At 43.6% G+C, this 26,712-nt stretch overlaps 1 protein-coding gene across 1 annotated transcript in view; it reads left to right on the forward strand.

Moving 5' to 3' along the window:
* The window catches only part of LOC146201327 (venom peptide isomerase heavy chain-like), a 510,925-nt gene that overhangs the window by 344,631 nt on the left and 139,582 nt on the right, over window positions 1–26,712 (forward strand). Inside the window, exon 5 of the mRNA XM_084592522.1 lies at window positions 4,589–4,703. Coding sequence (XP_084448648.1) covers window positions 4,589–4,703 — 115 coding nt within the window. The remainder of the gene's footprint in view (window positions 1–4,588; window positions 4,704–26,712) is intronic.

Raw genomic sequence — 26,712 nt, forward strand, 5'->3', positions numbered from 1 at the left:
AAACTGTTGGCTACCCCTAAAGACGTCAGTGTAGCCGCGGCTGGCACAGAAGTTTTGTGTGCTTTGACAGACAGATTAGCCCCAGGGATAGATGCACTTATCAGCCCGGGCACGCACGCGCAGTTGTTGGGAGAGACCGCAGAGACAGCGCATCAGACCACGCCAGCGGGCAGCAGCGGTGATGAATTGTGCGGAGTCGTGGCGGCGACCGGCGTTATTACTGCGACCAGTAAGCCACGCGGTGCTACTGAAAATGACGTTCCTCGCAGCGCAGGCATGGACTCTATGCTGAGAGATGTACGGAAGCAGGTCGGAGCGGTTGGCCACGGCGCGGTAGAAAAGGATGAAGTGAAGAAAACTGATTCTGACATGTTAGATACTGCGCCAAGTATCTGTGCAGTGACAGGTAAGCAGGCATCCAAGGTTGATGCGATCTCTGGTGATGATATACATCCGGAACGGTTAGAAGGTGCAACTGTAGCGTCAGTAGGAGTGACCGCACTAAGCCGGGAGAGCGACAACAGAGAGGAGAGCATAGAAGCAGCTGGGAATGTAACAGTCAGCACCAAGGCTGGTGACGACAAGGCCGTTGTTGAGGGTAGGCGGCGAAAGGGAGAACGAATGCCCCTTGGTCGCCTTTTTCTGTTATTTGGTTTTTGTGTGTCCGCCTTGTTTGGGGTGCCATGGTGCTCTGAATATGGAGCCACGAGACATCTACCCTGTTTGAGTGCCGCGCGACCGGTGCTGAAGTGTGCTGCATTCCTAGAAGTCATGCATCACAGTGGCAATGGGGTGTCGTGCACGCTGTGTGTTGCCCCGAGCACCGCGAGAACGAACGGTCGGCTTTTGAGTGTTTGTGTATGCCGTGCATCCCGCGAAGCGTTGGCGGACTAAACACATTCCCGAAAGCAGAGCAGCGACGCGGCGGTGGGGACTGGAGAATCGGCGCCGGGAGGACGGCGAGGAGAAGAAATTTATGGGCTCCCGCAAGGCGCACTGCCCGTGTCATTCGAGCTGGCCGCTGCCCGCGGCTGGGAGCGGGAGCCTGCAACGGTCGCCGGCTTCTCGGAAGCGTTCGAACCTCCGAGGTGTCGGGAGCTTGGGACGCCAAGACAGCCGTGGACCTGGCAAGGAGGACTCTCGGAGGGAGAGAAGGATCGGAGGCAGCACGGTGGGCGCAACGACGAGAGGAGAGGACAGAAGGGACTGAACCGGAGTGTCGTGCGGAGAGGCCGCACTCCGAGTGATACGCGTCATATGCGCGCAATATGTAAATAAATTCCTAATAATCAAGATATGCCAAGTGTGGTCGAGCTTCGTCGGGGAATGCCAGAGGGGCAGAGCAAGGGACCTGCCTGACTACACGTATCTTCGACAAAACTCCTCTGTCAACTATCACGTTTCCTTTGTTTATCATCCTCCGGACAGATGTTACCGCGGAACTGAAGTTGTACACGTTTCACGCATGAAGCCTTTTATTCTGCATAATCTGCAGACTAATTGCGGCCAGACTGGCAGCTTCAACAACCTCGGGGGAAATAATGTGAGCTGGCGCTTCATCTTTCACGCGGGTACACGGGCTGCTTCATCTTCATCCTTCTCTTGTAGAGACCCATCGTCATCGCTCACTGTGATTCGCTTCGGTGTGCGACCCGGTATTCAGGTCTCCAAACCCGGTCCACCAAGCCCGTCCTTAAAATAGTTTAAAGCTTACTACATTTTTCTCCGCGGAAACATAGCTGCGTTTTTAAACTATACTCTAGTCATTTGATGTCAACGGTCCCTTTGTTTTCTTCGCGAAGTCTTTACCACTTACTTTACCACTGTTTTCTCTAGTATTATAAGCCATGTAACAAAAATTATTGTTGACGTTTTTGGCGTGTTGCCCTCTTCTGAGTTTGTTTTCAATATACACGTACGTAAGCTGCCAGTTCTGCTCGTTTTCCTATAATATTTTTTAAACACTTTAAAGTTCATCGCATATTTCTTTCAGATGGAAATGAGTATTCGCGATATTAATTCTCAAAAACTGCCAGCCTTCGCAGAAGTCCTTGGCCAGGAGTGGGATTACATAGTAAAGAAATTGGAACAGAAAACAAAAAAGCTCTACAAGATACATGTAAGAAAAAAAAGACAAGAAAACATTCATGGTCCGCCCCCTAGGTGGAAAATGCCGCCAGAACATGATATGAGATGAAAGAAGAAAAGGCTTCATCGTTACAGTGCAGTATTTGTATTTTGCCTGTTTATGCATTTTTTAAGCTTAAGTAACATATCTGAAACTTTTAACACATTAGCCGCAGAGGGATACTGGCGGATTTGTTTTCTAACATTTTTCCTCAGCCTAGTCTGTCCATGTTGGTTTTCAGTTTGGGGCTGAAACATGGAGGCTAACCATGAGGGTTCTACTTAAGTTAAGGACGACCCAGAGGGCTATGGAACGAAAAATGGTAGAGATAACATTAAGAGATAGGAAGCGTGCAGAGTGGGTCAGAGAAATAACTCAAGTTACTGACATTAAGAAGAAATGGACATGAGCAGAAGGCCGAAGAGTGGATAACCGATGGTCGCTTAGGGTAACAAACTGGATTCAAGGGAAGGAAAGCGTACCAGGGGGTGGCAGAAAGTTAGGTAGGGGGATGAGGCTAAGAAGTTCGCTGGGGTCAAGTGGATGCCGTTAGCATAGAACCGGGTTAATTGGAGAAATATGGGAGACGCCTTCGCCCTGCAGTGGGTATAGTCAGGCTGATGATGGTGATTTTTGTTTTCCGCTTCAGGCGCACAATGTTTTGGACATCCAGGGATTAGTATTATGCCCAACTTTTCGGTTACATGGCACGAACTCATTTATACATTTTAATACAAGGTTCTTGAAGATAATTCATACGCGGTCGACAGAACATGACTCGGAAAGATAGAGGTGGAAAAAAAGCCATCTAACGCACCGAAAAATTCCAACGTTATCGGCACGTAAAGAAATACACTGCTTTTCTGTTTTCCGGAGCGATATCGAGTTTAGGTTTAGTCTTGGGATTTACCTTCCAAGATGTGTATTTTTAGATCGCGACGAAGCAGTTCCCTAGAGAGAAGAAACCCATCCAGGATGGACGTTGAGCCATTTTGAATGCGTGCGGGCTGCCTTTCGTGCTGAGTTAAATCATATGTCAACTTATGGCTCTGCTGATCTAGATTGGTTCAGGGAATTCGTTATCCCTTTTAATTGGCGAAATATTAAAATGGCCACCTATATTCTTACGCTGGTTGCAATATTTTTGCTCTCAAAAATTATTTCAATTCAGCGATGTTTTTGTGTTCGCTTCTTTCTAGATTCTAGTCTGTCCATGTTGGTTTTCAGTTTTTTTTCTTCCTGTTCAATTGGCCAAGATTCTAGGCTGTAAAAAGCATGCTTTAGGCTTCTTCTGTATATAAGGTCATTCAAGATGAAGTACTGGACACAACGAACTTTTCATATTTTAAGTTAGCTCCATGTGGTCGTTATATGCCCTTTCTCCTAATAGAAATTCATCGTTAGCGCCACAATTATTGACATCTGAAGCTCTGAAAGGTATCAGTCAATGCTAGTGACGTCATATAAAGTAGCATGAAGTAATATCAACGGCTTAGCTACGCGCGACATCTGTCAGCCAGTGTGCGCGGTCTGGGGGCTGATCGGCAGGCACTGCCAGCATCGGCGCCCGAGCGAAACTAACTTTCATTAGTATTTAATTCGAATGAACGAAAAGGCACAGCAGTTCATATGTTGAGGCTTCGACACTGAATGGAAGAGGGAAAGAAAAGATGCAGCATTTCCGAATACTGAAGTTTTTCATTTGATTAAGCATTTTTCTGAAGCTTTTTAACTCAGCCTAAATTTGGCAAAGAAAGCTAAATAACAGCAAATAAAAAAAATATTGACCTGCTGCCTTTTTAGTGTTCTTTTCAATTTTGAGCAGCCATCTATCAATTCTAAGAATTAGCACAAATATTCAACTTTTTATGCGCACCGTTCTCTATGGTTTTTCTTTTTTCTATGTCTCAGAAAAAGGCAAGAAAAAAACATTTTTTAAACTTTCCTCTTGTTCCTTCTCATCTCTACCCACAATGCTACAAACTTCCCGCCCATAAAGCGAAGACTTTTTCTACCTGGTTTCCCAGCTCTTTCATTTACTAGCGGGCAAGATTCTTACGCACAGCGCCATCCTACGAAATGTGCAGCAATTTTTGACACTGCAAAGAAAATTTGCTTATCGGCTACACTGTTCGCCGCCAAGTCGGTTTCCTCAACCGTGTAAAAACGGAGTAATTGAAAAGGAGAAATGGATGAAGTCACCCAGAAGATCCCCGTTTAAAAACGTAATAGCACAACTAGGAAATAAAAACTAATATGATAACTTATCAATGACCTTCAATACATTTCATGCAACTCTGCGTTGACTGCTGTCGCGAGGTCTCTAAGTATTCCCTTTTTGGCAAGGCTAGCCTAAGTTCCAGACTCTAACCTTTCGTCCAATTGCGTAAGGTAAGCACCAGTTTATTACGCATTTGCAATGTGCGTTTTCTCTAAGTGTTCTTCCTTGTTTCCTTTCAGCTGCAGACTCCGATCAGCTTTGACCACTTCGTGCACTCGGTGTGCCTGCCGACTGGAGAGCTTGACCTGGTGGGAAAGTCCGCTCTGGTAGCCGGCTGGGGCCGCATACATGAAGGTGTGTGTATGTAATTCATGGAAAAGGGTGCTACAGCACGCTGCATAGAGAAGGGATAAAGATGAGGAAGGCAATGAGGACGCGAAAAAAGCGAGGAACCATCGCTGGCCATGGGGCACACTTAAATTGTACGCGCTGCCCCCCTTGGTTTTAAATTGAGCAAGAAGGTGGCTCCGCTAAACAGCGGATTCTCTTCCGTGCAGCTTTAATGTTCTGAAAACTGGAGTTTATAGCAGCTGGCTTAAAAGCGCAGCCTTACCGCCTCACCTGCCTGCCAACTTGGCTACGAGCCGCGTGGTCGGTGCATTATGGAAACCTTTACGCAGCTATATGCAGGTTTTACGCTGATGCCTTGAGTTTGCTTTTTTGTTTCTTGCTATGGGAAGCTTGCAATGTGCGACGTCTCTGCACAGTAAATTGCATTTACTCGAGCAAATAAGCATTATTTGCGATCAAGCTTCAAACTAGTGGTGGCTAACTGTCACAGGAAAGTGAAGCTATCTCCATGCGATCTAACAATCAGATAGATTTCTACAAACTGTCGTATTATTTGCTGTGAACGCGTGCAGTACTTGGCTATGGCAATGTTGAAGGACTGTCATGAGTGAAGCAGGGAAGCAAAAGCACTAGAATTGTGCCTTCTGGGCCGCGATACAGAATGCATTCTTTGTGAGGTCGAAGGTGTTGAATACAGTAAAACACGTTGTTGGGCTAGTTGGTGCATTGCATGAAGGAAAGGTCATGTGACTGAGCGCCTATATATATTTGAGCCCCGTTCTTGCTAATAAATCAGTTGGTAGTCCAGCCTCTTTATTTCTGTTTCGATTTTTCCTGTGTGCGTCTTCTTGGCCGGTTAGTCTTACTTCGTGTTGAATACACCTGTAGAGAAACAAAAAGCTGCCATTCCGTTTTGTCAGTTACCGGATTCCGATCGCTTACGACTGCCGTTCGATAGGTTTTTTTTTCTTTGTTTATTCTCACATGCGAATAGCACCAAGATGGCCTACTAAGCATGCATTATAAAGGCTCACTTTGGTGGACTGTAATACGTTAAGTCACCGCAGTCAGCCTGTTCATAAATGTCATGGAGAAATTGTCAGCAAACGCCAATGTGAGCGTTTGAGGGAGAGTCGCCACAACTTCCATTCTCCTTAGCCTCTCTCTTTCTGCGAGAGTCGACAATGAACTGCATCGATGGTGATGTGTCACAAACCCCCGCCTTTACGGTCAAAAGAGGTGCGGGATCCCCTTTACGATTACTCGTCGTTCCTCTATGAGGGTTGTGAACACATTTAAAAGTTAGGCCGGTCAACCCGTGAAGCACGTGTGTCGGTGTGTGATTGAGGAATAAGTACAAATAGGTCACTTTCTTTTACAAACAATTGAAGGTTTATAAATAGCAGACCAAAATTACACTGATAATAATAGAGTACAATGAAAGAGAATACAACGCCACGACAAGATATTGATAAAGACGAAGAAATAAATGATAAGAGAAAAAAAAAATAACCCGACAATGAACAAAACACTGTGATAAAAATATGAAGACTATAAAGATAATAAAGCAGGTATTTCAGATATTATAAGTATAAGCAAAAGTTACATAAGAACACAGCGTAAAATACTACTAAGTCAGGTCAAAAGTTAACAAAGCGAAAATAATGTTCGATTGAACAACAGTCCGTGGCGAATGAAATTCTCACGTCTTTCTTGTTTGCTGAGGCGTCGAAGGCTGTGTTGCTCGGTAGCGGCGGCCGTACAGGTGCAGAGGACGATGCGTCGATCGCGGGCCCGAAGAACACAATACACTTTCGGAGCACCGCGGAGTGGCCGGAAGTTTGAATCTTCCCAAACGCACTGGTGAGGGCGGGCTGCTGTCGGTTATTTTATACCCTCGGCCGACTATGCAGCAGCCGCGTCAAGGACAGGCGGTCGCTGCCCCATCGGCTTGTCGAATCTTGTCCAGAGGAGCGGCGGAGTCCCGTGAATTTCGCTCTATATTCCAGCCATAAGCTCCCGCATCTTCCGCTGTATAATAGGTGAGGCAGCTTGTGACATGATGTAATAGAAAGGCAATCAGTGTACAAAAAAAAAACAGCGTTTCTAGCTTCGCTGCTTGCAGAGGAGTAATTTTGCGGCAGGTGTTATTGTAATAGTGTGTTGTGTTTGACTATACGCTGGTGTAAGCGCCCCCATTCCCCACTTCGACCCGTGCTAACGCGGTGATCAGAAATCGTTGTAGAGTATCTCGCGGCCGAAAACAAAAGTCAAGACGGTCCTCAGCAGTACGTGTGCTTTAAAACAGTCACTCTTTGAAACAGCTGGAGCATGCAACGCGATTTAACGGCTGTTTCTAAAGCTGATAGCTCTTATTACTCACGTCTCAACAATTTGTGTACGTCCATCCGAAAGGGACAATATGGCGGCAGACCACAGGAGAAATTACTTGAGGATTGTATTCATAAGTGGTAAGCCATTATTTCCACATGACCACCCAGAAGTCAACCAAGATGGTTTGGTTTGCGTGGTTTAACGTCCCAAAGCAGCTCAGGCTATGAGAGACTCCGTAGTGGAGGACTCTGGAACATTCGACCATCTGGGGTTCTTTGCCGTGCACTGACATTGAACAGCACACGGGCGCCTTGCTTGCTGCGCGATGTCAGTGCACGTTAAAAAATCTGGTGTCCCCCGTGGATGTCGCGTGTTTCTCACCGCGGTGCTCAAGTGGTCTACCAGGTGATCAATCATGGCTCACCACTATGGGTACAAGGTTATCACTTCTCATGACCTCCAAATAAACTCACCTTGAGGCGCGCCACTATATCGATTATGGCGTGATGTCGCCACAGGGGTAATCGCGCATGGCCGCCGGGTCAGCAGTTACTCTCTACATGCCAGCCCTTTACCCAGTTACCCTCTATATACATGCCAGCCGGACGGATGCCAAGGTAAGACCACGTAGCACCACCATAATAGCCAACATTGTGCCATACTATTAGCACAGTGAGTTCGGAGTGGTTGCAAACAGTTTGGTACGACATGGAGTACAGGTTTATTAGTCGAGTCTAGGCCCAGCGACTGTGAGAGATGCGCATGAGCGACCTTTGTTCCTCGGAGCCTAATGGGGCCCACATTGGCGCCCTAACCAGTGCTCGTACGGCACTTCGTCGAAGAGAGACGTCACTTAGTCGAGTTTAAAAAAGTAAAGCAAATTGTAAACGAATTACAAATGTCATCGTATATAGCGTAAAGCATTTTGAAAAACTTTGTCGGACTTGAGAAATCTTTCTGTGAGGTTTAGGTTTACCGCTCCAAAGCACTGTGGCTACGGTACACGCCGTAGTGGAGGGCTAAGGAAAGTGCGACCACTTGGGGTTCTTTAATATGCACTCATATATCACAGCACACGGGTGTCGAGCTTTTTGGCTCCATCTAAAAACGGCCGCCGAGGACGTTTATCTATATAAAAGTCTAATCGGGCTAATAACTGGACAAGCGCGACGAGGACATGAAAAAAAAGCCTTGGTAGCGAACGCTCTTCGGGAAAACAACTGCCAAAGTGGGGGTGGGTTTTTTTTTTTAACTCCTAAAAGGTAATTGAATTCAACCATAATAGAGACAAGTCAGCGCTATCTGTGCAGGGGCATGCACACTAACTCAAGCAGTATTTACGTGACCAAGGTCAGTAATTAAGCGAAAATAAATAATAATATTTAAGGAACCTATTATTTCTGAATTTAGAAGCCAACATTGAATAAGCAAAGTGGAGACTATGAACACAAAAGCTTAGTTCATTTCATAAATTTTTATCTATCGGCACTATAGTTACTAATACATCATCGCAATAAAAAAAAACGCAATGTGCAGTGCTGGCATCCCGCACTGCACATGTTTAAGATGGCACCCTTGAGCGTTGTATTGTCCCGCTATTCACGTTCACTGATTCTACAAGATAGGGTACACAAACCGACGACATCTTTGAAACAGCGTCGCTGGGCCTGGTATTGGCCCGGTAATCATAATGACTGCTTATACAGCACACAATACACAATGCGACAGCATCATAAAAACGGCGTCGCTGAGCGTTATATTTTCCCGGTAATCAGGTTCACTGCTTAGTAAAATGGCGTCGGTAAGCTTGGATTTGTACCAGTAATCAAATTCTCTTCTTCTGCAGCAGAGATAAGACAAAGCGACGGCATTTTTAAAAAGGCACCGCTTTGCGTGATATTATCAACAAACTCACGTTCACTGCTTCTAGAGGTATCGAATAGACAAAGCGACGACATTCTTCAAACTGCATCGCTGGGCGCGATTGCGAAGGCCTTTTCAACACGGTGTCGTTGTGACCGGTATTATCCATGCAATTATGTCTAGTGCTTATAAAGCATAAAATAGACAAAACATCGCCATTTTAAAGTAGCATCACTAGGCTCGCTATTGTGTTGGTAATAACTTCACTGCTTCTTCGGCAATAATACTCAAAGCAACATTTTTAAACCGGCATAGCTGGGCATCGCTGTTTCGAAAATCATGTTCACTGCTTCTTCAGCATCAATAGTCAAACTGACATTTTTAAAACGACAGACCTGGGCGTGGCGTTGTACCGGAAATCACCTTACTGCTTCTACAGCATAGAAGAGACAAAGCGACGACATTTTTAAAACGGAATCGCTCGGCGTGGTATTGTAACGGTAATGACGTGCACTGAGATAAGACAAAGCGGCAACATTCTTGAGCGGCTTCGATGGCCCTGCATCGTCCCACGCTTCTACAGCATAGAAGAGACAAAGCGAGATTTTAAAACGGCATCACTGGGTCTGGTATTTTCCCACTAACCACGTTCATGATTCTGCAGCATAGTATAGACAAAGCGATGACATTTTTGAAACGGCTTCTGCTGCTATAATACACAAAGCGACGACATGCTTAAAACGCCACCAAGCGTGGTATTGTCTCGGTAATCCCGTTCACGGCTCCTACTACACAGACTAGACGAAGCGACGACAATTTTTAAAACGAAATGGCTTGACCATGGTACTGTGCCGGTAATCACGTTTTCTGCTTCTGCAAAATGAATTTAGCCTCAGCATGAATTCTCTCTTGTGATATCAGATGCAACATTTGACATCACAAGCTTGTATTTTTCAAGCTTTTAGAACACAGTATCCCTCATTTTCGTCTGTCGGTTCGAGAAAGAGGGGTTATGAATCTCTATCCCCCAGAAATATAGATATGAAGGCAGTGAGATGGACTCCGGAAATCAATAAAATGTTCACTTAAAGCATTGACCGAAGGAAACCCTCTCAGGTCAGCACTATTCACTGTTAAGCCTTCCATGTTATTTGGGGAGTAATTCTATTTAAAACTTGATTAAAGCGCCTCCATATTTGTTTAGTGTTATTACAGAATTTCATATCAAAGGGCTATTTGGTAAGTCGTCCTAGCTGTACTGATTTCTTCGTTCGAGAAATTCCGAAATGCTTTTAGGCGACCCATCAATGCGGTATTCTTAGTGCTAATAAATTTCACAAACAGTATTTGTTTACTTTTTACAAGTCGCAGACGTCGGGGCGACATTCAGTGCTTGCGAGTATTTTTTGGCACTTTTTCTTCATTAGTAAAAGAACAATATTGAAAGTTTGGTAAAAATGGCGTCGCTGGGCGTGGTATTATCCTGGTAATTATGTTAAACACTTCAGCAGCATGGAATAGACAAAGCGACGTCCGTTTTAACGCGGAATCCTAAGGGATTTTGCTGTCCCGGTGGTGGTGGTGAACTCTTTTATTGCACCCAAAAACAGGGGACCAGTCAAAAGACCGGTTGCGCAGACTTAGAGGAGGTCGGCGGGGATCCTTTGGGATGCCGCGGCCTCCACCGCGCGCTGGATAAGCCAGCGTTGGTCTGCTGGCTCGGAAGTACACAGGAGAGACTCCCACATCTCCGGGGTGGTTGTGTTGTCTGTGTTGTAATGTGTACAAGTCCACACCATGTGTATGAGTGTGGCCGGAGTTGAGTAGTGTTTACACATGGGGACTATCTGATCCGGAAAGATCCTGCTGTATAAGAGGGGGTGTGGGAAGCTGCCAGTTTGTAATTTGCGCCATTGGACGGCCTCGCGTCTTGTTAGATCGCGGTGTGCGGGAGGACATGTGCACCTTTGGAGTCGGTAGTGCTGGAGCATGTCCGTGTAAGTGGTGAGTAGAGAAGCGCGTGAGATATTAGTGTCAGCGGAAGCAGGGTGGCTGATGATACTCTCGGCTCGGCAGCTGAGATCTCGAGCGAGAGTGTGTGCCTGGGCGTTTCCGCTGAGCGACTCGTGGGCTGGAGCCCAAAGAAGTAAGCGAGATGTGGAAGAGGGTGCTGTAGAACGTAGAATGTGTAACGCCTGGCAAGAGATAAGGCCAGTATCGTAATTGCGAATAGCCTCTTGAGAGTCACCGGAAAACACGTTAAATCCTTCTACAGGAGAGAAAAGACAAGGCAGCGACATTTTTAAAAAAGGCGTCGCTTGGCCTGGTATTTTCCCAGTAACAATGCTCACGGTTATGAAATAGAATAGCCAAAGCGATGACATTTTTTGAAACGGATTCGCTGGACTGGACCCAGTAACCAAGTTCACGTTTATGTAGTATTAAATAGACAATGCGACAACATGTTTAAAATAATGTCACTCAGCGTGGTAATGTCCCACTAAAAACATTAACTGCTTCTGCAGATTATAATAGACAAAGCGACCATATTTTTGAAACAGAATCGTTCGGCGTGGTATTGTTCCGGTACTCACGTTCGTTACTTCTACAGCATACAATTGAAAAAAACAATGACATTCTTGAAACGGCGAAGTTGGCTGGTACTGTCTCAGTAACCACGTTCACGCTTATGCAGCATTGAATAGACCACGCGACGACATGTTTAAAATAACATAAACTGCTTCTGTAGGTTATAAAAGACAAAGCGGCCACGTTTTTGAAACCGAATCGTTCGGCGTGGTATTGTTCCGGTACACCCGTTCATTACTTCTACAGCATGGAATTGACAAAGCAGTGACATTCTTGAAACAGCGTCGTTGGCTTGTATTGTATTAGTAACCACGTTCACGCTTATGCAGCACGAATAGACAAGGCGACGACATATTCAAAACAATGTTACTGAGCGTGGTAATGTCTTACTAATGACATTCACTGCTTCTGTAGATTATAATACACAAAGCGACAACATTTCTGAAAGAGAACCACTCGGCGCAGTGTTGTTCCGGCACTCATGTTTATTACTTCTACTGCATAGAATTGACAAAGCAGTGGCATTCTTGAAACGGCCTCGTTGGCTGGTATTGTCTCCGTAACCACGTTCAGGTTTATACAGCACTGAATACACAACTCGACGACATGTTTAAAATAACTTCATTAGCGTGCCAGTGTCCCACTAAAGACATTAACTGATTCTGTTGATTATATTAGACACAGCGACCACACTTCTGAAACAAAATCGCTCGTCGTGGTAATGTACCGGTACTCACGTTCATTACTTCTGCAGCATAGAATTGTCAAAGCAATGACATTCTTGAAATGGCGTCGTTGGCTGGTATTGTCTCAGTAACAACATTCAACAGGCTTCTGCAGCACAGAGACAAAGCGACACCAATTTTAAACATACGTCACTGAGAGTAGTAATGTCCCGCTAAACACGTGCACTGCTTCCTATGGCTTAAAAAGGCAAAGCGACTACTTATTTGAGATAGGTATCGCAAGGAGTGGTATTGTTCCGGTACTCACGTTCATTCCTCTTACAGCATAGAATAGAAAAAATGATACCATTCTTGAAACGGCGTCGTTTGACTGGTAGTCTCTTTAACAATGTTTTTAATATCTACATAAATGATATAGTAAATACCAGCGCACTTGCATCTTACATCATTTATGCCGATGACACAAGCATTATTTTCCAGTCAGCTAGTATTGAAGAACTCACTGATTTCGCAAATGTTACACTTGCAAAATTCTCTCAATGAACTCAGATAAATAGACTACAAATTAACAATTCTAAAACAAAATCCATATTATTTTCTCCTGTGCAGAAGGTTATCAGTCGAGATATTGACATAAAACTCGGTTCCGCACAAATACAAGCTGTTAAAGAAATAAAAACATTGGGTGTGACGTTCAGTCAACATCTAAATTGAAATGCCCACATGGAACGCATGGCGGGAAACCCGGCAACAGCTTGTGTCGTGCTATGTAAGTTTAGAGTGGTGCTTCCGACTAAAATTAGCCAACCTTACCAAATTAATGCTAATACAAAAGAAAACAATTCGTCATGTAGCAAATGCCTCATATGATGCCCATAGAAGAGAACATTTTCCTTTGGTTAATGTACTCCCCATACACCAGTTACATACACTTAACCTTGTTATGAAGTACAAACACAGTGTTCAAAATAACAATGAAGCTTTCTTCAACTTATGTAATTTACATCGACCTTTAGAAGTGCCCTACATATTCAGAAACAGATAATACTGGTCTATATCCTCTTCCCGCACTAATCAGGGTCGACACATGCCGCAATATCACATGCCTACATATTTGAATTTCATACAAAATAAAAATATAGATATAAATAACCTTAGCAAACACAAGTGGCAGAAATGCCTTATTCTTGAAGACATATGGGTTTAAATATGTTTATTTCTCCGACACAAATTGCTTTTGTACTGCGGATGTATTGTAACTTTTTGCCATCGTCTATTTTCCTGCTTCTATTACATGAACTAGTGTACACCCGATTGTATCTTGCCCTTGGAGCTACTGGCGCCATTATTTTGTTTTCCTGCAAGATAGTTTCTTTTCTTTTCTGTGCGTTGTATTGTGAATTGGAATGAATTGTAACAGTCTGTTGGCCCTGTCAATCAGGCGTGGAAGCTTCGTCAAGCTACTGCGTTTGTAGCTTCTTGCTCCTACCCTAGCATTTCTTTTCTGTTCGTCAGACAAAAATGCTGAATAAAGTTGATTTGATTTGAAAGTTGAAAGTTCAGGCTTCTGCAGCACAGAAGAGACAAAGCGACACCATGTTTAAACTAACGTTACTGAGCGTAGTAATATCTCTCTAAACACACTCACTGCTTCCAAGGGCTTAAAAAAGACTTAGCGACCAGGTTTTTTGCAGTGGACTCGCTCGGAGTGGTATTGTTCCGGTACTCACGTTCCTTGATTCTAAAGCACAGAATAGACAAAGCGATAACTCTCTTGAAACGGCGTTGCATGGCTGGTAGTCTCTGTAACACCGTTCAGGCTTCTGCAGCACAGAGAGAGAAAGCGCCACCACGCTTCAACTATAACGTCACTGAGCGTAGTAATATCCCACAAAACACGTTCACTGCTTCCTACGGCTTAAATAGACAAAGCGGCCACGTTTTTGAAATGTGCGGGAATATTCCGGTACACACGTTCGTTCCTTCTACAGAATAGAATAGACAATGCGATGACATTCTTGAAACGGCGTCAATTGGCTGGTAGTATCAGTAACAACATAAAGGCTTCTGCAGCACAGAGGAGACAAATCGACACCACGTTTAAACTAACGTCAGTGAGCGTATTAATGCCCCGCGAAACACGTTCACTGCTTCCTATGGCTTAAAATATACAAAGCGACCACGTTTTAAAATGGAATCGTTCGGTGTGGGTGTGTTCCGGTAATCAATTTCATTCCTTCCACAGCATAGAATAGACAATGCGATGAAATTCTTCAAACAACATCAATTGGCTGGTAGTCTCAGTAACAACATTTAGGCTTCTGCAGCACAGAGACAAATCGGCACCATGTTTAAACTAACGTCAATGCGCGTAGTAATATCCCGCGAAATACGTTCACTGCTTCCTATGGCTTAAAATAGACAAAGCGACCACGTTTTAAAATGGAATCGCTCGGTGTGGGTGTGTTCCGGTACTCAATTTCATTCCTTCTACAGCATAGAATAGACAATGCAATGACATTCTTGAAATGACAATGCTTGGCTGGTAGTCTCTTTAACAACGTTCAGGCTTCTGTAGCACAGAAGAGACAAAGCGACACCATGTTTAAACTGACGGCACTGAGAGTAGTAATGTCCCACTAAACGCAATCTTTGCTTCGTATGGTTTGAAAGAGACGAAGCGCCCACGTTTTTCAAATCGAATCACTCGGAGTGGTATTGTTCCGGTACCCCACGTTCGTTTTTTCTACAGCATAGAATAGAAAAAGTAATTACATTCTTGAATCGGCATCGCTTGGCTGGTAGTCTCAGTATAACAACGTTCAGGCTTCTGCAGCACTGAAGAGACAAAGAGACACCATGTTTAAACTAACGTCACTGAGCGTAGGAATGTCCCACTAAGCACGTTCACTGTTCCTCATGAATAAAAATAGACAAAGCGGCCACGTTTTTGAAATGGAATCGCTCGGATTGGTATTGTCCCGGTACTCACGTTCATTCCTTCTACGGCATAGAATAGACAAAACGACAACATTTTTAAACGCCATCGCTTGGCTGGTAGTCTCTTGAACAACGTTCAGGCTTCTGCAGCACACCACCACATGCCGAATTACATTAATCTATTAGAGGAAAGCAGTATCGATGTACATAACATCTCAACGAAAAAATGGAAAGAACACCTGATATTAGAAAGCATATAAACCTGCCATTTGCGTACACTATTATTTTTTTTTTGTTTTTTTACTTCTTTTACATTGAATACCAAACAATCATTTGTTGCAAAATGCGCATTTCAATGTCCTGTATTTTCTTTTTTTATTGCTGTTGCTAATCTGAATTTCCGAGCAAGTGCGTAATTACGCGATGTTGTGTTTGAGTCTATGTGATCTAAAGCATTGTGAATTCTGTTTTGTGCATAAGTGCCTGTTTGTTTTTGTCTTCCACCCATGCCTAGACACGGGCAGGAACCCCGTCAAGCTACTAGTACAGTAGCTTTTTGTTCCTGCCATAGTATTTTTTGTACAAAATACTGAATAAAGCATTTGGATTTGGATTTGGATATTGTCCCACTAAACACTTCCACTGCTTCGTATGGCTTAAAATAAACAAAGCGATCATGTTTTTAAACTGGAATCGCTCGGAGTGGTATTGTTACGGTACTCACGTTCGTTCGTTCTACAGCATAGTATAAACAGAGCAATAACATTCATCAATCGTCGTCGCTTGGTTGGTAGTCTCTTGAACAGCACAGAAGAAACAAAGCGACACCATGTTTAAACTAACGTCACTAAACGTAGTAATGTTCCACTAAACACGTTCACTGCTTCCTATGGCTTAAAGTAGACAAAGCGACCTCGTTTTTGAAATGTAATCGCTGGGAGTAGTATTGTTCCGATACTGACGTTTATTTCTTCTAAGGCAGACAGTAGACAAAGCGATAACATTCTTGAAACGAAACGGCGTCACTTGGCTGGTAGTCTTTTTAACAACGTTCAGGCTTCTGCAGCACAAAAGAGACAAAGCGACACCATGTTTAAAGTAACGTCACTGAGCGTAGTAATGTCCGACTAAACACGTTCACTGCTTCCTATGGCCTAAAATAGAAAAAGCGGCCACGTTTTTGTAATGGAATCGCTCGGAGTAGTATTGTTCCAGTACTGACGTTCATTTCTTCTAAGGCAAAAAGTAGACAAAACGATAACATTCTTGAAACGGCGTCACTTGGCTGGTAGTCTATTTAACAACGTTCAGGCTTCTGTAGCACAGAAGAGACAAAACGACACCATGTTTAAACTAACGTCAGTGAGCGTAGTAATGTTCCACTAAACACGTTCACTGATTCCTATGGCTTAAAATAGACAAAGCGATCACGTTTATAAATTGGAATTGCTCAGAGTGGTATTGTTCCGGTATTCACGTTCGTTCCTTCTACAGCATAGAATAGACAAAGCGATACATTCTTGAATCGGCATCGCTTGGCTGGGAGTCTCAGTATAACAATGTTCAGGCTCCTGCAGCATTGAAGAGACAAAGGGTAACCATGTTAAACTAACATCACTGAGCGTAGTAATGTCCCGCTTCGTGTGGCTTTAAATAGACAAAGCGACCACGTTTTGCAATTTTAATCGCTTGGAGTATTATTGTTCTGGTGCTCACGTTATTGCTTCTACAACATAGAACCGGTAAAGTGATTACATTCTTGAAACGGTGCCACTTGCCTGGTGTTGTCTCAGTAACAACGTTAACGCTTCTGCAGCACAGAATAGACAAAGCGACATGTTTCCTATTATAAACAGGTCGTCACTTTGTTTATTCACTCAGTGTAGTAATATCTCATTAAGCACTATCAATGCTTCCTGCGGCTATAAGAGAGACAGCAGTGACGACATTTTCGCAATCGAATCGCTCTGTGTGGCATTGTTCCGGTAATCAAGCTCATTCCTTCTGAAGCGTAAAATAGACAAAGCGATTACATTCTTGAAACGGCGTTGCTTGCCTTGTGTTGTCTCGGTACTCACCACATTTTTGCAATGGAATCGCTCGGTGCGGTATTGCTTCGGTACTCACGTGTATTGCTTCTACACTGTAGAATATATAAAGAGTTACATTCTGGAAACGGCGTCGCCTAACTTGTGTTTTCTCAGTAACAACGTTAACGCTTCTGCAGCACAGAATAGACAAAGCGACAACATGTTTATCATTATAAACACGTCGTCGCTTTGTCTATTCACTGAGTGTACTAATGTCTCACTTAACACGTTCACTGCTTCCTACAGCTATACGATAGACAGCAGCGACCACATTTTTGCAATGTAATCACTCGCTGTGGTATTGTTCCGGTACTCACGTTCAATCCTTCTACAGCATAGAATAGATTAAGGGATTACATTCCTGAAATGGCGTCGCTTGCCTGGTGTTGTCTCAGTAACAACCCCAAGCAGCACAAAAGCAATGACCCTTGATTGGCGTTCTGGTGGCAAAAGGTGGCATGAATATAGGTCCTCCATTGGCATTTGGGCAAATTACTACTTTTTTCAACAATGGCCCCACCATTTATGCCAACGGTATGCCAACCCGTCGCCATTTTAGTGTCCTGAGTATGCCTTCATACAGCCAGCCCTTCGCCACGGGTATGCCAGCGTAGAGCCAAGCTGCCGCCACATTCGCACCAAGCAAGCGTGCGTGCAGCCAACCTGCCACCTGCCTGGTGGCAGGTTTTGCCTGGTGTGCCCTGCACAGCATCAAAACCTCATTTTCTAATCTCCCGTAGGCACCGTGAAGCCATTCACCACCACCTCGCATTCTCTGCAGTCTCCTTCAATTCCTACCCCCCTCTCCTCACATGCAAAAGCTGTATATCAACTTTGAACGATGGTTTACTTTTAAATGGGACAAAAAGTTTCTACGCAAAATGCCAGCAGAACCAAGTGAAATACGCTGAATACAGCAATCAGAGGACACTTTCATAAAAAAAATGAATTTAATTGATATGCTCATGTCGCTCGGGGTGCACGCAGCTGTAGGTACGATTGGGATATTCGAAACCCTTACAAAAAGCCCACCGGACAAACGAGTGTTACAGCTTTTTCACTGAGAGTAAACATCTGCAAAATTAAAATTTTCGTTGCATCGCCACCTCCTTCTGGCTGCGTTCACTCAATCGCTTGTATACCTGTACTTACCTGTACTTAAAAAAATACCTGTACTTAAAATGCGTTGACTCACAATGGAGGAAAAGAACTAGGAAACTAACTAGTAAACTTGCTAGTCACAAGGACGGATAAATAAAGAGCATTAAGCAACAGGTGAAAAACACAGAAGGTAAAAATTGGATAAATTCGATGGAAAAGAAACAGTGTGGCATTATACAGAAAGTAGAAAATGCAGATCAGGAAGGAAGATTTCTTTGATAACTCAAGAGGCATTGCCCTACTTTTTGAAGATAGATCAGGGTGCCTGAGAACACGCAGCTACAAAAAGAAATTTAACAATGGAGATGACGCATGTGCTGTATGTGATAACTCCAGTGAAGCAATTCACCATATTATACTCGAATGTAATGGTATCCATCCGGAAGTTGATGCAGGCGCAGTCACTGTTCCTGAAGCTCTGGTGTTTAGAGATACCAGTAGCCGGGTGAATAAACCGGCGGTGGAAACTAGCAAACAACGACTGGAAGATTGGTGGCTTAAAAGCAGAGAAGTGACATAATGTTAGTAACATAGAAACAAAAATTTAATAAATAGACTGATGGTTTAGTAAACCAATTTAAATCAATAATTAAGATATAGGTGGAAAAATGAACATGATAGCTACTGCTGGATGGATGGAAGGGATGGAATATAGGAGCGTCCCCTTTGAAACGGGGGAGGGGGGGGGGTAGCAGTAGCTATCATGCTCATGTTTCTCCCTATATCTTAATTATTGATTTAGAATGTATGTCAATCCTTCGTTTACCCATACCCCCAGATATTTATATTCTGCTACTCTAGGTATTTCATGGCTTTGTATTTTAAGACCCTGATAAGTTGAGCCATTGAAAATCATCAGACCTGACTTAACTGCGCTAAACCTGAAGCCTAGAGCGTCCCCTTCGTCTCCGAAATACTTAACTAGAGTTTGCAATTCTTCCAGACTCTCAGCTAGCAGCACAATATCGTCTGCATACATCAAACCGGGGAGACGCTGCTCTACCGCCTTTCCACCTAAACTATATGACAGGTTAAAACCTAGATTACTGTCTTGTATCCTCCGTTCCAGGTTTATCATATAAAGCATGAACAGCACCGGTGATAGAGGAGAGCCTTGTCTTAATCCTTTGCATACTTTGACATCCCCCGTACTTCTTATCCCTTCCCACGTAATTTCTACTTTGTTATCCCGGTATATTTCCTGTAGGAACTCTATTATCTCATAACCGATACCTTCTTCTTTTAATATGTTCCACAGGAGTTCCCTGCTTACGTTGTCGTACGCCCCGTTTATGTCCAGGAAGGTCAAATACAAAGGTCTATTTTCCACTCTAGATATTTCGATGCATTGGGTAAGCACGAACAGGCTATCATCTAAGCGCCTACCATTTCTAAAGCCGTTTTGAAGTTCTCCGAGTATCTTGTTACTTTCTACCCATGCTTGCACCTTTAATTTCACCGCCTCCATGGCTAACCTGTACATAACAGATGTTATGGTAATCAGCCTGTAGGATTTTATGTGCATCCTGTCTCCTTTCCCTTTATAAATCACTGCTACCACCCCGTTTCAAAGGGGGCGCTCCTATATTCCATCCATCCATCCATATGTGATAAGCCTTTAAGTCTTGCTGAACTGCAAAACCGAGCGGCTAAGATTCTTGTCTTGCATAAATGATAGATGATCTATATTTCCACGATCGCATTAGACGCTATACAACATTGCGCCTAATCCCGCTAATTAACATTTGTGAACGTCCCCTGGATGCATCTTAACAAAAACGAATAATAACGCTTTTACCATTCTTGAAGTATTACTTCCTGCGCTACTGAACTGAGATATTTCTCAATGAAAGTTGTCCTAAAATCATCATGCGCAGTGCTTTTCCTACTGGAAATAAATTGAAATGAGACACCACATCGAGCAATCAACAAACCGCCTAGAACATTTAATTTCCAAAATTGTCTGAAGGGAAACAGAGTTGTACTCACAAATAGGACTTTGTTGACCGGCTTGTGGACTACGCCGGAGCTGTCGTAAGGTGTCAGAAGATGTGGCTTGCCTTTTCGCTTGCAAAGAACCACGGCCGAACGTAAGCCTGGACTCCAAACGCACACGTGCGCGCCGCCGCCGCTCCGCCGCCATGAGAAATACGAACAGCTCACCACGAGCGGGCAAACATTCTTGTCGTGCTGGTTGTCAGGCAGGCTACCAAACCAGACTCATTACCTCAATTGCTCGAGCGCACGCCAATTGGGTAGCACGCGGGAAGAGAAGGTATGCAGCTGAAAGATGTGTAGAAGGACGAGGAGAAAGGGTTAAGCCACATCATAAGTTTATTGAGGGGCTTTAACCTCATAGCCTCCTGTATACACTGTGTTCCTGGCAACTCCGCGCTCCGCGGCCGTCGCCGCCGCTCCTCCTCCGTTGACAAGTTACGCCGCTGGTTGCCGAGAGATGGCGACAGCGACGTAGGGTCACCCTCACCAGGCGAGTGCCTGGTGCGTCGTGTTGCAAAGCGGTCCGGATAGCCACGCGCTGCCGCTTTCTCGCTGTTTCATTGACTGTTTTGCAGTGTGCAAGGTCATGCTTCTACTTTTCTCTGTCTTCGAGTGCTACAGGAATACAGCATTTCACCAACTGGTAAGTGCCAGCTTTGCTTTGTCCTTGCGGGATCGCTGCGTCGTGTTCAGCTGCTTTGAGGCTTGTAAAAAATAGTGACAGCAGCAAACACTGTTTATTAAGCGTGAATACTGCAATAGTAATGTTAGATGTGCACCTGTGCTTTCTGGACTGCAATGCATAATTGCTTCCCTGCCTAGTTCGTCTGCGTAGTGTGTTAGATGAGCTCCTGTGAAATATTTTTTTGCAGTATACGCTAATTATAAAATTTTGTGATAAAATTGAAACACAAGATTTACCTATTGTGAAGATGATTACTTTAAAGTGAGTTAAACCGAATCGTGCAAAGCCTATATTAGTTTTCCTTGTCAACTAAATCGTTGTTCCTCTCTAGCATCGGAAACCGCAAAACTCGTACTCAACTGCATTAAGGCATGTAAAACATAATGACAGCACCAGAAGTGCATTTATTACGCGTCAGTAAGGTAATAATAATATTTAATGTGCACGTGTATATTCTAGACTGCGATGCTAACTTCCTCTCTGTTCATCCCTGCTCGTCTGTGTGGTATGTTACATGTGCTCCAGCGCAGTATTTTTTGTTTCGCTAACTGTGCAATTCTGGGAAACAAATAAAAACACAAGCTTTGCCTATTGTGACGGTTATTTTGGAGTGATCGAAACAGAAAGATGCAACTCGTATATTGTCTTTCCTTGTTTTTTAAGTAAAAAAAAAATTGTACGACGCGCTGAATCATTGAAAGTAAGTGCTGATACCAAAGTTACTATCCTTACAGATCTCAATGGCATACTGCGATGCAGTTGTTCCAATCATCTGTGAATCAAGCTGGCTTCTGAAGTGCTATCAGTGACAGCAGCCACCGTGAACATTTTTCTCTACTTGTGGCAACTATTAATCACACCACTTCTACATGGTACTCCTGTAGCACAATTGCTGTTGTGAAATGTCTAAATAAATGCTGGGGCCTTTATTCTTACATTTTGTTTTATTGCAGTGCAGACTAGCATTGTAATTTTTCTATTACCATTGGCGCTAGCGGAGCAGTCATGTAGTTTTTCGAGCAATGCGCAATTTCTTAAAACTGCCTGACATAAAATGTCATATAGCGTTGGCGTTATTGCCTAACAAGTATCATATGATCATTTGATATGCATAGTGGATGTCGGCCTTACAAGTAAATACGCTGAATATGCACGATTCATGCTTAGAAACAGTTATCCCGCTAACGAATAACAGCGCTCCCGCCCCGCGCCGACGTTCCTACCTATGCGACCCGTGCGCCTCGACCCCTACGTCAGTGGCGCCTTCAGCGAGGGGAGCGGCAGCGCCGCGCATCTTTACCCGACGGCGCCGCTCTATTGTTCGCGCGGCGTCTTGACAGGCACGGCACATGCAGCGCACTCAGGTGAGAGGGAAAACAGGCTCGAGCAGCCGAGTGAAAAAAGAAAAAAAATAAGGAAAAAGCTCTTTGGGTGGGGAGAAGAGTGGGGCGCTCTTCTGTGAAAAAGGGGCAAGCCAGGAGACGAGCTGCGAAGGTAAGGCTCGGAGGAGGCAAACCTAGCGAAAGAGGACAAAAAAAGGGAAAATGCCTTGTGGGTCGTTCACAGCCAGACATCAAGCGGCGAAATATCCTCTTGCGATTTTTGCAGGGAAAAGCGCGGCTTTGACATAGTTGTCGCTTAGGCATCTCCAAACACTCCCATAATGTGCGCAACCCCGTGCTGTGGTCTTCGTTGGTTAAAGGTGCCATAAAAATGTTGCTATAACATTAAGAAAATAATGTTTAAAATATAATAATCGGAATTGCGCAAAATGCATGCTAATACATTGTTTTACTTAGGATACATGTAGCGCACAAGCTAAGATGCTAAAGCAAAAAAGAAAAAAAATACGGTGGGCAATTGATTCTTTTCGTAGCACAGCAATCTACTACATTGTTTTACTGCAAGAAACCTTGCGGGTCGGCTAGAAACATGATTGTGTGGCCCATCTACCGAAGCGGTGGCCTTGTGGTAGAGCATCCACCTCGCATTCGGGAGGTACGGGGTTCGATCCCCAGTGCCGCCGGGTACCCACCGGTTTCCAATGGGTACAAGATTTCCCCCGGCCTGGTGCTCGGCTCTTCTGGGGTGAAATGCTTGGGAAAAGGGGCAATGAACCAAAATGTTGGTTCAAAAAGAAAAAAAAAGGGCCACATAATGGGCTGTTGCCGCGCAAGGCGGACTTATTGTTGTCCGATGGCGGAACGAATCACTGCCACATCGGCGCAACTATTTGGGCCGTGGCACCTTTTCCCAAGCATTTCACCCCAGAAGAGCCGAGCACCAGGCCGGGGGAAATCTTGTACCCATTGGAAACCGGTGGGTACCCGGCGGTACTGGGGATCGAACCCCGTACCTCCCGAATGCGAGGCGGATGCTCTACCGCAAGGTTCCTTGCGGGTCGGCTAGAAACATGATTGTGTGGCCCATACGTGCCTGCCCAAGCTTTCTTGAAGGGAAGCGAATTGTGGCATGTTCGCATTGCATCGTTATAAAAAAAAAATAATGCACGAGAAAGATTATATCTAAAGTGGGTAAATACTTCGGATGCATCTATTCAATAAATACAACGTCTAAAGCAAAAACGTCGGAAAAGAAATATAAGCACACGCCCAAACAGCAATACATATACTACAAGAACTCCAAAAAATGCTGATAACAAGAATTTACTACATTTTAAACGGAAGGAAAACAAAAACAAAACACGAAATCAAGAAATGCAGGGACATGTGCTAATGACACGATATGCGGAAGCCTGCAATCCTCTCTGCGATCTCTGATTTTAAAACACTACGTGATCGATTTCATTCTATTATTTGCTAAAGCTGTGCGCAAAAGCCGCTCAGAGAATACACTTCTAAAAACTGTGGTGCAGCTGTTCTAATACACGGGTGCAGGCTCTCGACTATGGAAGCCGATGTTTCATGTTAGACCGCGTTCGGGATGATCTCCAGATGCTTGTACCAGCAAATCGCAGAAAACAACTTAAGAATGCCATTCAATCCTTACGAAATAAGCGCCCTTTAATTCCTGGACATCGGTCAAGCGCCATTTTGGAAATGCAGCACCTAGCCCATCTAAGACAAATAATAGGAGCTTGTCTATGCTATACTCGCAGCAGTCATTAACTACTTGACTCGCTAGAGCTGCTTTCCGAGTAAGTATTTTACAGCTCAGTTTTTACTCCGGATGGTTTTCTTCGTTTTCGTTATTATGCGCCAATTCAAAAATTGTGACTGCCAAAGAACTACACCTCATATATGTTGTTTTCCCCTAAAACTGCACGTGTTAAAGTGCATATATATATTACACAATTATTGCGCATTACAGAAGAGAACATCAAGGAATCAGTGACAGGTCCTACACCGCTCCATTTTAAAACATTTACAGGTATTATAGGGGAAACAGCAGACAAGAACTATTGCGGTCAGTTTTTTGGTGTGGCACTACAAATATGGGCAGAGTAAGAGGGACAATCAGGGCCATCGTTGAAAGTGTAACGCAGTGGCAATGCGCATATGGGTAGAAGAGAAGACAAACAAGGCCATCATTAGAAGTGCAACGCAGTGGAAATGCCCATGTGGGTAGAGCAGAGGACAAGCAGGGCCATCATTGCAAGTGTAACGCAGTGGCAATGCCCATATTGGTGGAACAGAGGGCAAAGAATAGAATAGAATAGAATAGAATAGATTTATTTTCATGTATTATGAGTACATACATGAGGAGATAGGAGAAAAAGCTGCAATCATGCAGCTTGACTAGGCTCCCGCCCCCTATACTTGAGCACATCATCAGTTACAAATTCACAATCAATGAAGCAAATGATAAATACATGATTGAACGACAAACAATAAAGTAAAAAAAAAACATTTACAATGAATAGATAACTGACCATAGGAATTCATCACAGTGAATTGAGAAAACAAAAGCACAGAAATGATATAACAGGAAAAATAGTCATATGAGAGTACGTCAATAATTTCATGGATATGAAGAGGAACATGACAAAAACAATCTGTTGAGTGACCTTAAGGTCAGGTTCTCTATATTGATTCCCTCCTTCCTGAAAGCATTCAACACATTCGGAACGGCTACACTCAACATTTCATTTCCGTAATTGGTCTTTGAACGAGGCACAAACCAAAATTCGGGATGACGTGTTGAGTAATGATGACTGTTAGTGTTTAAGCATGCTATATGTGTCAACAAGTTTAATTCATAATTTTGTTTGCTTCTGAATGTTTTGCTAAGGCGATACCTGTACAGGTCTGATAACGCGATTAAATCAAACTTCTTCAACCAAACGTCAGGGTTCCGTGTTGAAGAATTTGGGATAATTTTAATCAGCCTATTTTGCAGTTTTATTAGTTTTTACATATTTGTTGCCATCGTTGTACTCCACACCAAAATATAATACTGTATATGGGAAAGAAAAAGGGAATGACAGAAGACTAGTCTAGTGTTTCTAGGTAATAGATGCCTGTTGCTTAACAATATGCCTAATAAACGGGCCGATTTACTTACAACATGATCGACGTGCGTGTCCCATTGCATATTTTCTTGAAAAAATACCCCTAGTATTTTAAAACTACTCACTATTTCAATGGGTCTTATCCAACATTAAGGGATAAATAAGGTCAACTTGTTTCCGTCTTGCTCGAAAAATTACTGCCTTAGTTTTTTCAGCATTAATGACTAATGTGTTACTCGAAGCCCAGTCTTGAAGTTTCTTTAACGCGTCGGTTGCCCGCTGACAAAGTACCTTGCAATCATCATCTATTAGAAATAGACTGGTGTCATCTGTGTAGATGACAATCGCTATGGATGGATCTAAGTTGGCAATGTCATTTATGAATATATTCAAGAGGTATGGACCTAAAATGCGGCCTTGCGGTACTCCTAGGAAATTAGGTTTAATTGAGCATGAGAATGAATTTAAAGTTACGTATTGTTTACGATTGCCAAGGTACGGCTCAATTACATCATAAGCGGTGCCACGTATGCCGTAAAATCTTAGCTTTTATAGAAGTAAACTGCGGCAAGAGAGTCTAATGCTTTACTAAAATCAACGAAAATTCCTAGTACATAACAGTTTTGTTCGATACCTCTTTCTGATCAAGCAAGGCAAGTTCCGTGGAACGCTGTTTGCGGAAGCCATATTGGTAATTTGTTACCAAGTTATATTTATCTGTGAACCGTACTTATCGTGAAAGGACATTTTTTCAAATATTTTAGAAAATATTGGTAATACCGATATGGGTCGGTAGTTATTCAGATTATTTTTATCGCCTTTTTTATAGAGAAGACACACTTTGGCTATTTGCAAAGCCTCAGAAAAGCAGCCTTTTGTAATGCAGATTCACAATGTAAGTGAGCGGCACTTTGATAAAATGAACAACAAATTTTACTGGGCGTATTTCTATGTCATAAAAGTCGCGGGATGTAGAGTTATTTAACTGCACAACTTTTGAAACTACTTCAGTTTCTGTTACCGGATTTAAAAAAAATTGTATGCTCGCATTCACACCTCATGTAGGCGGCATGGTATCCTAGCGGTGGTGGCGAAATTATATTTACGAAATGGTCATTAAACGCATCTGCCAATTTTTTCTCCTTCAGCTTCACATTGTTAATTACAATTTCTGTAACTGCTGTATCAGCGACTG

The sequence above is a fragment of the Amblyomma maculatum genome, chromosome 2 (assembly GCF_055883805.1).
Source record: "Amblyomma maculatum isolate TAMU_Amacu chromosome 2, ASM5588380v1, whole genome shotgun sequence".
Classification (NCBI taxonomy): Eukaryota; Metazoa; Arthropoda; class Arachnida; order Ixodida; family Ixodidae; genus Amblyomma; species Amblyomma maculatum.